Raw genomic sequence first — 12552 nt, 5'->3', positions numbered from 1 at the left:
TGCTGCTAGGAACATATTTTATAAATTCTACGAAATAACAAGAAATTCTATACTTCTTTAAAAACTAATCTGCAAATCAAATATCCTTTATTGATATGACCACTGATGGGTAGAAAGGGAAGGAGAAAAAGAACCTTAGAAGAACAGGAGAAGTGCCTGAGGTGACAGAGGCTGGAAATCAGAGCTGTTTGGCAGTTATGTACCAAGATCATCTACTTTACCAGTCAAATTTGACAAACAATACTTACATACTGGAATAGCCACTATATCATAACATAACACTAAGTGGCTGGTGGAGTCCAAGCCAAAATATAGCCAGCCTTTTCTAAAAGTATCCAGAACCATTAAATGGTATTTTACCTAAACACATCTTTTTTTAGGAGGTAGGAAGAGGGACTTAGAGATCAATTTTGTTCCAAAGAGGCTTAAAACAAGAGTTTCAAATCTCAGCTCACAAATAGGGTTAAAATGAAATGTTAATGGGCTTAACAAGACAATGGAGAAAATAAAGAGAATTAGAGTCATTCATCAAAATAACTTTGTCAGCAGCCAAGACAGATCACTGCTGAGGGAGCAGGGCAGAAAGAAGAGAAAGAAACAAAAAATTAACCCTACCGCAAAGGGAGTCAGAATCGGCTGGAGAATACTGCCAATTCTAAGAAAACAAAACAAAATGAAAGAAAACACAAGGAATTTCTATGCCAACATATCCACCATCTTTAGCATTTGCAAAATGCATAAATGCTTTTCAGGGAAATAAACACACATATGCCCACATCTTTAATAAAAGCTGCTAGACTTGGCCACTTTTTCTAAAACAGAACAGCGTACCTATCATGTCCTCCACATAGCTGCCTCTCTGAGAGGGTTCTAAGCCTATCCTTTGGAATGCCTTGAAGTCTGTTGCTCTTGCTAAACACAAGCATACATGGAAAAACACTTCTGAGAGACCTCCCAAATTTCCCCATCTCTCAGGTATAAGATTACCCTGCAATCCCTTATCTTCTGCGTCTGTTACAAAAACAGGAGATTAGAAAAAGATACAACAGACGTCCTCCTGAATTCTTTTGTGTTCTAAGATTGACTGGGATACCACACTGCTACAGACAGTGAGGTTGGCAGCCCTGTTCATGGCAATTTCACTCAATATGATTCACTTCATCATATTACTGAAAATTCTTTGTTATGGTTTTCCCAGCAATAATATGTATCAGAAATAGAAAAAATAGGTGAGTGCATCAGATCGGCTAAGAACCATAACACACAATACTGGTGATTTTTCTGAGATTAAACAGAATCAATTTAAGTAATATAGTGGGCTGGCTCTGACTCAAGCCAACTAACCAAGTCATCAACTAGGTATAATCTGTTGTCATTTTGCGTCAGTTGCTACCATCCGCCTAGGTCACTGTGTTTTAGCAGGACTCTGAGGCCACATCATCATTTTGTAAGAATGAATAAATTCTTAATGGCTGCCATGGAAACCTGAGATCTGTATTCCTACTCAAACCCATGATCTTCTGGCCATCAACATGTTGAGTTAAATGTCTTACAAAAAGTGAAAATTTCACTCCGGCTAAGGAGATCTATTTTTTTTTAAGCTAATGAAAGGTGCAAAAGCTGTTGAGTCCATGTCCATATATAGTTTTGGTTAGTCTGTTATTGGAGAAAGCTATATTCTCAATTGCTTAGGTCTTAGCCATTAAGAAGTAAGAACATGAGCCAATTTTATCACCAAGTTAGTCAAGTATAAAATCAGCTTCATTATAATTTTTAATCTTTTGTACTGAATTTTATAGTTTTTCAAATAATATCCAAACCCCCCAGCTCATGCAACTTTACAACCACCATGGCAGATGAGTAAAGAAGCCACTACTAGTACTCCTGTTAGATCCACTGGAAACTGAAGTAGCTCAGTGAGCTTGAGGTGTGGCCACTAGAGCAGATCCTGTGGCCCCTTCAGATAAAGTAAAGGAGGAAAATAGGTTGGGGACTGGCTGGAATGTGGGGACAGGACCCTAATGAGCTCAGTGACCTTGGGCAAGTCACTTCTTTTTCTGTCCCCGTTCTTTAAAATTGGGGAAGGGAGAGTTAAAGTCTGTCACTTCTGAGGACACCTTCTGTGGAAACATTCTGAGTGCTACTCATTTCTCCAAAGTGGAGAAAAATGAAATAAGAAAAGAACAGAATATTAGAAGTGAGTAAAATGGACAATGGGAAGAAGAGAGAAGAAAGGAAAACTATATGTAAGGATGACAAGAGACTCAGAATACAGTTCAGGGTCTGCATCACTGTTGAGTGAAAGAATACCATTTTCCATAGGGATTAAAAAAATCAGATTTAGATCGAAAACTTTTATTAGCCAATTATTTTGGGTGATGAGGATGATGATGATAAGGATATCACTACTATACTAACTTCTTTATTTTTTAGATGGATACCAGGTGCAGAAGTTTGCACTAATCATATTACTAGGTGCATGAGGCATTGTTATTTCTAGGCTGTATATGTAGCAGATTTTGTTTGGTTATTAACAAATAAGTGGGAACCATTATAACCAACTCAGAGTTTATATTTGCATATATCTCCGGGGACATCACAGCTCCTTAAAGGGACTGGTATCTCAATAGTGAACAAAGGAAATTCACTGTATTTCTGTGTTTCCTTGATTTTTTAAACTTTATTTGAGAGAGAGAGAGAGAGAGGGAGAGAGAGTATGCAAGAGCTGGGAAAGGAGCAGAGTGAGAGGCACAGAATCTTTTTTTTTTTTTTTTTAAATTAAGGCCATTCCAATTTATTTATTTATTTTTTTAATTTTTTTTATTTATTTATGATAGTCATACAGAGAGAAAGAGAGAGAGCCAGAGACACAGGCAGAGGGAGAAGCAGGCTCCATGCACCGGGAGCCCGACGTGGGATTCGATCCCGGTCTCCAGGATCACGCCCTGGGCCAAAGGCAGGCGCCAAACCGCTGCGCCACCCAGGGATCCCAGAGGCACAGAATCTTAAATAGACTCTGTGCTGAGTGCAAAGCCTGATGCAGGGGTTCAATCCTAAGACCTGAGATCGCGACCTGAGCTGAAACCAAGAGTTGGATGCCTAACCGACGGAGCCACCTAGGCGCACCGGTTTCCTTGATTTTAAGATGCTCCATGAATTTGAAAACAGTCTTCCACTGCCACCCCAAAAAGAGATAGAGAAAAGAAAAAAAAAAAAAGCTGTCTCACATTAAACTAAAAAACACATTGGGATTTCAGGAATGTTAAAATGAGAGAAAGGATGTTTTTAAGTCAAGGCACTAATGTTAGCTCTGTGTCTTGTATCAATATTATGCTATAATACAAGTTTTCACAATTTTCAAAAGTAAGGTTGAACTCCTGCCCCCCAAAAGTATTATGCATGCTAAAACACACTGCATCACTAAACATACACTAAACAATGGTGAATAAGCTGACAGCTAACATTTTGCCCATTTCTGCTGCCCCAAGACAAAAGAACATATCAGGGTGCTACTTGCCTTTCCAGGCTCACACTCGGTCCCGTCTGCCCAGGGCGTGTGCTGAGTCCGGCACACTCCGTCCACATTATTGCACCAGAGTCGTCTACATTGCATCTGTCCAATTAAGTTAAACAAGTCAGTGGTAATGTGATTAGACAATATGGAACCAGGCAGAGATTGCTCTCAATCAACATTTTGCCAACAAGACTGCATAGGTTAGAAAGGGATTTGTAATCTTGGTATGATGAATGATAAAATATTCCAAGGGCCACAGAGAGCAGCCCATGAAACACATTTCTACATCTGGCAGGACTTCAGGTGATATAAAAGGAGGCTGTTTGCTATCATGAGTAACACAGAAAAGAATATAAACATGGGTAAGTTTCATTCAAAAATTTTTATTATTTCCATATAATCACTGTACTTCCCAATTCACTATGCTATCTCAGAAGTCTCTCCCACCAAACCAACCAACCAAACACCCAAAGGCAGAAAACAGGGCACCTCAGAGAAGCACATTTTTGTCCATTTGCATCCTGATAACCACTGGATATCATTGGTCCAAGTGCCCACGACACACGCATTAAAATATCCTACACCCACCAGTTGAGCTACCTCCAGAAATGATTTCAAGTGCCATGTGGTCATAGTGCACAGACCTGACAAGCTAAAACAGGGAAACAGGTTTGTCTCATGGATGACCTTTACAGAATCTAGAAGAGTCTCTGTAATAAAGGTCATCTGGACAAGTCAGTGGGATGAAAGGAGACAAGGAGAGGAAAGGGCAGAGCTGTGCCATCACCAGCCCTGAAACCCTGTCCTCTCTGAGCCTTGGTTTCCCATGTGTAATATGAAAATCAGAATGACATCTCCCTTTTGGGCTGTCATGAGAGTAAAGTGAGAATGTGTCGGTGAAGCACCACCTAACAGCACTATTCCTATTTATCATCATTATCACTATTATTGTTGTCATTAATAGTCAATGAACCATTCTTAACTTTACCACCGGTGGTTTATGTTAGAGTGAGAAGCCAGTGGAAAACGATGAATTAAAAACATGCAGAGTCAATGGATGAGGGCAGAAGTCGCCCCCAAATACTTACCATATATGGGCACACCTGAGAACCTGGTCCAAAAATCAATTCACATTGTTTATTCACGTTGTAAAGTAGGCCTGGCAGTTGGCGAGGCAAAGGGTAGGGTCTGGATTCAGGTTCATTAAGCAAACACTCGCCGTACCCAGTGCTGTGGAAAGCAGAAAAATACAGATGCTGAGAGTAGAGACAAAAGGGGCTGCCAAAAGGTCCAGATGACAGTGAATGCCATCCTGCCATTTTAAAGGTGGAGAGGATTGTTCCTTTTTCGAGTGCGCTTTATTCTTTACTTCCCACGCTAAAGTCCAGAAGCTGAAGCTCTATTTTTGGTGTATACTTGTTTGCGGAAACTGCTGATTATCCATACAACATAGTCTGTAGGAAATATGTGGCTTCTACAGCATTTGGCACATTTCGGGGCAATGATCTATTTATTTCTTTACCATCATCTCCAATAGATTGTAAGCTTCTTAGGGGCAAAGATAGTGTCTTTTTCATCCAAGCATGGGGCTCTAAACACCATAGCAACGGGTCTTTAGTAAATGTTTGCTGAGCAGATGAGCGAGTGAATCAACAACTATAAGAACAAACACTTCAGATCATCTGGTTAAAAAGAAAAACAGCAACCCTCCAGCTCTTTGACTTTTCTGCAAACACCTCTTCTGGAAAATTCACACCTGGTGAGTTCTGATTAATAAGCCCTCTCTTCCCTGTGGCTGGAGAAATATACACCCAGTGACCTTGGACAATCACTTAACCTTTCGTACATCTGGGAGAGAGGAGCAATAAATCTGTGACACAGGAATATTGTATAATGTAATTGGATCTTTGAGCAGCCTGGCAGGAAGCTTAAAAAACAAAACAAGAGAAGAAAAGAAAGAAGGGGGGGGGAAGAGAGACAGAGAAAGAATGTTCTTAATTCAACAACATGGAGGTCTGTGTGATTTTCATCCACCCACATAACCCTTTTTGGGGTCATCTCACTACCCTCCCCTTTTTTGAGCCAAAATGACTAAGTCAGAACCACATAACTATTTGTGGCCTTCTTCATCGTGTAATCACACCCATGGGCCCTCCCCCAAGACCTGAGCAGACCTTAGAGCTTCACCAAGAACGAAGCAACATTTACATCTTCTCTTTAAGATCCCTACTTTTTCGTTAGCTCAGTCTGTAATCTTCAAAACTCTGGCAAGGCGAGGAACTGCACAGATGTTGGAGAATATTTTTTTTACCTCCTCCCAGGAATGTCAACAAAAATAACAACTCCAAAGGAATGCTTGGCTCTACATTTTCTTTCCCACAATGAGTTCACTACATGGAGGCCAGACACAAGAAGCCTGTGCTAGAAGAAAGCTTAAGTCTTACTCTAAAAACTCAGTGATATATCTTCGGCTACATTTTGACCACATCCAGGGGTTGGTATAGAAGTTCAATGTAGGAGCCATGACATGCTGAGGACTCTTGACTCCTTCCTCCTTGCACTTGTTGTTGTCATCATGAGGCATGTTAAACCTAAGGCCGACAAGACAAAGACAGGAATGTCAATAAATACCAAAACGTTGAGCTGTTATCACTGCTTCAAGAATGCATCTGTCTAAGAGAAAAAAGTTAACTGCCTTCTGCATTGTGGATAAGAACCTACATGCCAGGGAGCAGGAGGAAACTTCCTGGATGATTCAAGGTGGAGTGCAGCATAGAATGTAATTCTCACCCAATTTAATACAAAGTGCCTTTAATGTATAAAAAAAGATGTTGAGTAGCTCATTATCTGGGTTAAGGGTACTTTTTGGAACTGCAGGCGCTCTGAATGTGCTGTAGTTGGTGCTAGAATACAGTAGTTGAAATTCCTAATAAGCTGTGAAAGGCCAATTTATAGAGTCAAGAATTTGGCAAGTTATGATAACACTGTGAATATATAAAGAGTCGGTCAAGTTCAAAACTTGAAGCCAGAAGTTTTCTAATAAGAAGCTCACTATGGGTCTTGGCATTTCCTCCTTTTGGGTCAGGTTGACAAATGATATAACCGTGTTAGGTATATCATGACAGAAGTATGCAAAGTTCGTGCACAATAACACCCATTAAGGGAAGCTGCAAGCATGCCAATCCAATTGGCTTAATGCAGACATAGCAAATAGTTTCATGCTTCCTGCCAACGCCAATTGATTGGTACTGGCTTCCTAAAAAGCTGGGCACAAAAGGATTCTTCAGCTAATCCACGTTCTGCCCCTGGAGTGATGGAGTGCCAATGTCCTCCCGGGCCTGGGAGAGAACTCAGCAGCAGCATTAACACATACTTGCCATTCTTGGCTTCGCCAGAGAAAATGGGGGGAAACATGATACGAAGCATTTCTCAATCTTGAGACATCAAGTCTATGACCCACATGCCATTCTCAGCTCCAGTACCGAGCGCAGAGAGGTGGTCCTCCCTGGATGACTCCCCAGTCGCAAAACGGATACATGTGACTAACTTTGCATTGAGAGAGGAATCCCTTCCACTCATTCATCGTGAAATAGGGAAATCAGTGAGCTAGACAGAAGTGTGTAGACTCATTTCACATGTATCTAAAAGCTGGGATAAAAGCCCATGAAGTCCATTCCACTCCTTTCTCTTGGGTTTGGTTTTCTTCTTCTAACAAGACTTGGGCTCTTCAATAATTGCCTGATGGAATAATTGCCAGATGAAAATTATGAGATAGAAAACCTTTGTCTAGGTTAAAATTAATAGCAGTTCTTTCTGCTTAAGAGTTCATTTCTTTAAAAGAATGACTTGCCCCCGTTTCCTGTTCCCAGCTGCAGAGTCAGTATCCTACCTACACTGATAAACCCAATACAAGCAACACGCTCAAACCTTTGTTGTTTGTTTCTCGTGGTGTGAAGGAGCTGGTGTTTATTCCTCACCCCTACCACACCTAGGTAAAATCAAGTTTATTTCATCACATCGGTAGAAAACTTTTTTTTTTTTTTTACGATTTTATTTATTTATTCATGAGAGTCACACAGAGAGAGAGAGCGGCAGAGACACAGGCAGAGGGAGAAGCAGGCTCCATGCAGGGAGCCCGACATGGGACTCGATCCTGGACCTAGGAATCACACCCTGGGCTGAAGGCGGAGCTAAACCGCTGGGCATTCAAATGTCAGGCACCTTTGCTCACAGCAGGGGCTAGATAGTAACAATCATTGAGCACTTCACTAAAAAATAATAACCAAGACTTTTTTGCATTCGCAACATACCAGGCAATGTGTTAATTGTGTTAGATGCTTTATTTCATTTAACTACCTTTTGTGAAAACTGCTATTACTATCCACATTTTATAGATAAGAAAATGTGAGTTGAAAAAAAAAAAAAAAAAAAAAAAGAAAATGTGAGTTGTAGAGAGATTGAATTACTTGATTAAGGTCACACAGCTGATGGGGTGAGGGAGCTGGGATTGGAAACCACTCCAGTCTGATTCTAAAATCTCTGTGTTTGGGAATATACATAAAACATATTCCCTCTGGTTAGACAAATTGTGGAAGATTGCTCAGTAATATTGTGTAAGGATCTCTATATCCAGTAGAGATTCAGTCACTTCCCAAATTCCTCCTAACTCAGATTTGGTACATCCAGAAGCTGATATGAGAAGGTAGGAGCTGCTTTTGAAGCATCCAATGATCCTCAGCAAATACAAGAGCAAACACTTTTTTCTCCCCAACAGGGTTTTATGTTACCAGACAGTCATGACTATAACAACCTAATGTTTAATCTTTAATAAGTTCATCAGAAAATCTACTACCAAGTACGGTAGCAAATTAAAAAAGATATTCATTTTCCTTAAAATATAAGCAAACTTAACTATATGAGACAAAGCACCAAAACAAAAAAAGATTACTAAGAGGCTAGAGATACACTTTTGTTTAGCTAACAACTCACATCATTCACCAATTATTTCTTTCCTTTTTTTTTTTTTTTAACTTCTTGTCACTTTTGAGACAAGGTGCGCATGTATTAGCTCCATCTTATAGCGAGGTAAACGGCATACATTTTTCTCAAGTTAAAGAGAATGAAGAGGGATCCCTGGGTGGCGCAGCGGTTTGGTGCCTGCCTTTGGCCCAGGGCGTGATCCTGGAGACCCCGGATCGAGTCCCACGTCGGGCTCCCTGCATGGAGCCTGCTTCTCCCTCTGCCTGTGTCTCTGCCTCTCTCTCTCTCTCTGTGTGATTATCATAAATAAATAAAAATTTTTAAAAAATAAAGAGAATGAAGAATTAGAACAATTCAACTGGAACTTGGGTATCTGGTTCTCAGCTGATTCCCATGTTAGAGCTGGTACCCCAATATCACAGGCTGGTACCCCAACATTATTAGCACTAGACTTTAAGCAATTTAATATTACTAAGATCATTTGACATGGAAACAATATCTACCATGTGGGGATTTATGAAGTTTAAGGGAGCTAAATAAAAACACCTAGTTTGATGCCAACACATGGTTTTTGTGGAGGGAGATCTTTGCTAAATGTACAGTTCACACAGCTCCTCTATACCTGAAAATATTGGCCTTTGCTAATCAAAATTCTTACTTTCTTTAAAATGTCAACTTTCTAAACTAGCTGTCCTGAAAGGAGTTTATTAGCTCTTGTGAGGAAGGAATTAATAGGAAATTAACTGTATTTCTTTAAATACTCTACCTTTCTTAACGATAGATTATGGGGAACTGTGAATCTGTTAATTGCACAAGCTCTTGCCCTTTGATTACATTCCTATCTTGAACCTCCCCCAATCTGGTCTCCTGAGGCAGGAATGGCTGCCTTGGTGAAATGCCACCCTATTCTTCATGGTCAAATCTAACCTCCTATTTAAAGGTCTAAAGGAATTTCCTAGACTTTATGCAAAACAAACAAAAATCCCCAAAAGATTCTATTAAAATAAGTTTGGGAACACTGAGTTAAGCAAAACTCAGCAGTTTATTTTAATACAGTACTTGTCAGAGCCTTTACTTTATGCCACTGAGCCTTGTGACTCTAAGCAGGGCTAGACCAGGAAGAAAAAAGTTTTTAAATTACTTGAGTATGAAACTCCTTTTTATTTTTTTCCCCGACAGACCATTCTCTTGGAATTGTGCTGGAGACCTTGTGTCTTGGGAAACGCTGGTGGGTCAAGTTTGCAAACTGAGTTCCACAAAATCTTTGAGTTTCACAAAAATATTTCAGAAACCAAAAGGACAGAGAGGAGGCCGATTAAGCAGGACTCTGGCCCACCACAACTGCTTAATGAAAGCCATGCTTTGTTTGTGCTATAAATATTGGGTATCTGATAGTATTCCCTTTGGAGAAGAGAAAATTGGTGTGCTCTTAAAATATGCTTGAAAGTTACTAGTTTCAAAATATACCCATTATATGCTGAACTAAACTGGAGATGCCTCTACATATGCATCTTATCTTTACCTGTAGAACAGCACACAACACATAGGTGCCTTCAAAAAGCATTTGTTGAATAAAAAAACCCTTGCTTAATAGATTATTTACCTTTAAACGAAGTTACCACTGACCTATCCATTGATGTACAACTCTATCAGTGACAACTCTTGAGAAAATTATTTTTAAAAGATATGGCATAAGAAATTAAATCATTCTAGAAAGAAAACAATGCAGATCAAAAATCACAATCATTTCTAGTAACTTTACACTGTTTTACCTCACATTCTAGCTATGCTCTGTTTCTAAAGAACAAAAAGGAAAAGCCAATTTCACAATAACCACTAAGTGACCACGGTTAGGAAATGTTCTCTTCTCTGTATCTTTGTTCCATCTCTTCCCTTTTAGGGACATCACTGTGCCCAGAGGCTAAATGTCTGAATGAAAGCCTTGTACGTCTACAGTCAGGAACAATCTGGATCTGCGAAAATCTTGTGAACCAGAGCAATGAAGGGAGACCCTCTCAGATAAAGATGTTACACTAGGAAAGTTTCCTAAGCTAATGCACCCTTTGCTTCAGTGGATGGCTGGAAAGGCCTCATTTCTCCAACTCCCAGAAAGAAAGGAAAATACTAGATATTTCACAGAAAATGTGTGTAGGTAAAGCAAAGACATGTCAGCTATGGCTGAAGAGGGGCTGCTGTGCTACTCAGCTTTCTAAAGTCATTTTTCCCAACTAGAGTCAAAGCTCTTCAACCCTGAAGTCTTTGTTATGACTCAAAAAGTGCCCTCTGCTCTCTGAGGTCAAGAGGATCCTCTCTGATGCAAAGGAAGAAAAGTTTGAGGTCACTCTGAATTAAATGAAAATATGGCAAGGAAACGTACACATGGCCCAGTTCATGGGCTATTGTGAAAGCTGTACTCAGTCCACTGTCCTCACTGATAGAACAGCTTCTGTAGGGATCACAGATGGTACCCAGCTCAGCAAGACCTATTCAGAGGGGGAAAAAAAGAAGAAGGATTTACTTTACAAAGCAATTGTGACTTGGAATAAAAACATGTAATAAACTGTTGTAGCCATAGAGGATACGCACAGCGGACTCACCTAAGGTATCACATTTGTCATGAGCTCTGCAGATATCCTGTCTGAAAGGAAAGCAGACTTAGGGCCATGACGACACCAAAGAGTAAATGTCAATACAAGCAAACACCTGACAGTCTTCTAGGCATTCACGACAGTGTCTACCTCATCGAGGAGGAGGTTACAACAAGCCAATTAAGAAGGCCACAGGTCTGTAACTCAAAAAAGCCTGGTAACCAGTGATGTAAGGATTAAAAGCTACATCAGGAGGGCTTCTTTGGCCACAGGGGTAGCCACAGAGCAAGTAAAAAAAAACTCTCCAGCCTGGGCTTTCCCTCCTATAGTGGCATGAGTGATTCTAGTCTGTTTGTGAACATTCCTGAGAAGGCTCTAAACACTCATTTCAGTTCACTTATGAGTAAGTGATTGTGACTATCTCCGAGGTGGCCAACAGGAAACACAAGCAGGCCAGCACTCCTCTCTGTTGCCCTGTACAGCATTTTAAATAGTTTTGAGAAAGTAGCTACCATGTAAAAATTTGGAAGATTTCACTCAAAACAAAAAGTCCATATTGCTGACCTCTTGCAAAATCACAGAAGCTGGCAATGCTAGATGCGTTTGTGACATGGTAACAACCAGCTCCATCTGAATAGCACCTGCCTTTAGTCTAAGGGTGTTTCCTGTTTGGCCCGCCTAACACATCTACTGACTACCTGGCACCTGTTGGCTAGCAGTTCTCAGCCAGGGGTGATTTTGCTCCCCACCCCAGAGGGCATTTGACAATGTCTGGAGACATTGTTGGTTGTCACAGTCGAGAGGAGAGGCTGCCACGGACAGATAGTAGGTAGAGACCATAGATACTGCTCAATGTCCTGCAATCCACAGGGCGGCCTCCACAATAGTGCTGCTTGGGAACCTGGTCCTACGGGCTGGCTAACAAGAATATACGACTTCACCCACCAACATGCTTGCAAACTGAATGATTCGAGGAATAAGAAATCCATATACCTTGTTACAAGAACAGCCGTATCATGCTGGATTCCACCAGGGTAATTCTTGGAGTGCTGCCACTGGCAAAAATTTCTTAAAGTTGTCTGGGCATTAAAAGATATGGAAGGTCCTTCCTAAATGCAGAAAAGAATTATGATTGGCCCATTGTACCAACACCAATCCGATATGCCATTTCGGATACATATACAAGAAAGAAGAAAAAAAACTTTATTACCTGTTCATTATGAATCACAACTAAGTTCACAATAACAATATTAATTAAATTTCCAATACTTGGGTCTTTATAGATAGAGGCTACCTGCAACCGAGATAAATTTTTCAAGGTTAATTGTGAACTCTGTGTAAGCAATAAGCAATTTACTTCTTACGCTGGGCTCCACCTCTTTCCACGTTTCACGCAACATATGCATTTTGTCGTTTTGAATTTGCATTCATTCGGCAAACATTTATTAAAGCTCTCTTTGAAAAATTCAT

General features: G+C 40.3%; 1 protein-coding gene across 4 annotated transcripts in view; it reads right to left on the bottom strand.

Moving 5' to 3' along the window:
- ADAMTS9 (ADAM metallopeptidase with thrombospondin type 1 motif 9) overlaps positions 1-12552 on the bottom strand; it is a 160440-nt gene that overhangs the window by 114630 nt on the left and 33258 nt on the right. For 3 of the 4 annotated variants that reach the window (XM_072785511.1, XM_072785514.1, XM_072785513.1), the window contains exons 5-11: positions 12293-12376; positions 12076-12191; positions 11092-11132; positions 10872-10977; positions 5959-6105; positions 4603-4744; positions 3518-3613 (exon numbers count right to left, since the gene is read on the bottom strand). In XM_072785511.1, the coding sequence (XP_072641612.1) occupies positions 3518-3613; positions 4603-4744; positions 5959-6105; positions 10872-10977; positions 11092-11132; positions 12076-12191; positions 12293-12376 (732 nt within the window). The remainder of the gene's footprint in view (positions 1-3517; positions 3614-4602; positions 4745-5958; positions 6106-10871; positions 10978-11091; positions 11133-12075; positions 12192-12292; positions 12377-12552) is intronic. The other variant, XM_072785512.1, reaches the window with a different exon arrangement.

Source organism: Canis lupus, chromosome 19, assembly GCF_048164855.1.
Source record: "Canis lupus baileyi chromosome 19, mCanLup2.hap1, whole genome shotgun sequence".
In the NCBI taxonomy this organism is placed as follows: domain Eukaryota; kingdom Metazoa; phylum Chordata; class Mammalia; order Carnivora; family Canidae; genus Canis; species Canis lupus.
This window is presented reverse-complemented; position numbering and strand designations above follow the sequence as displayed.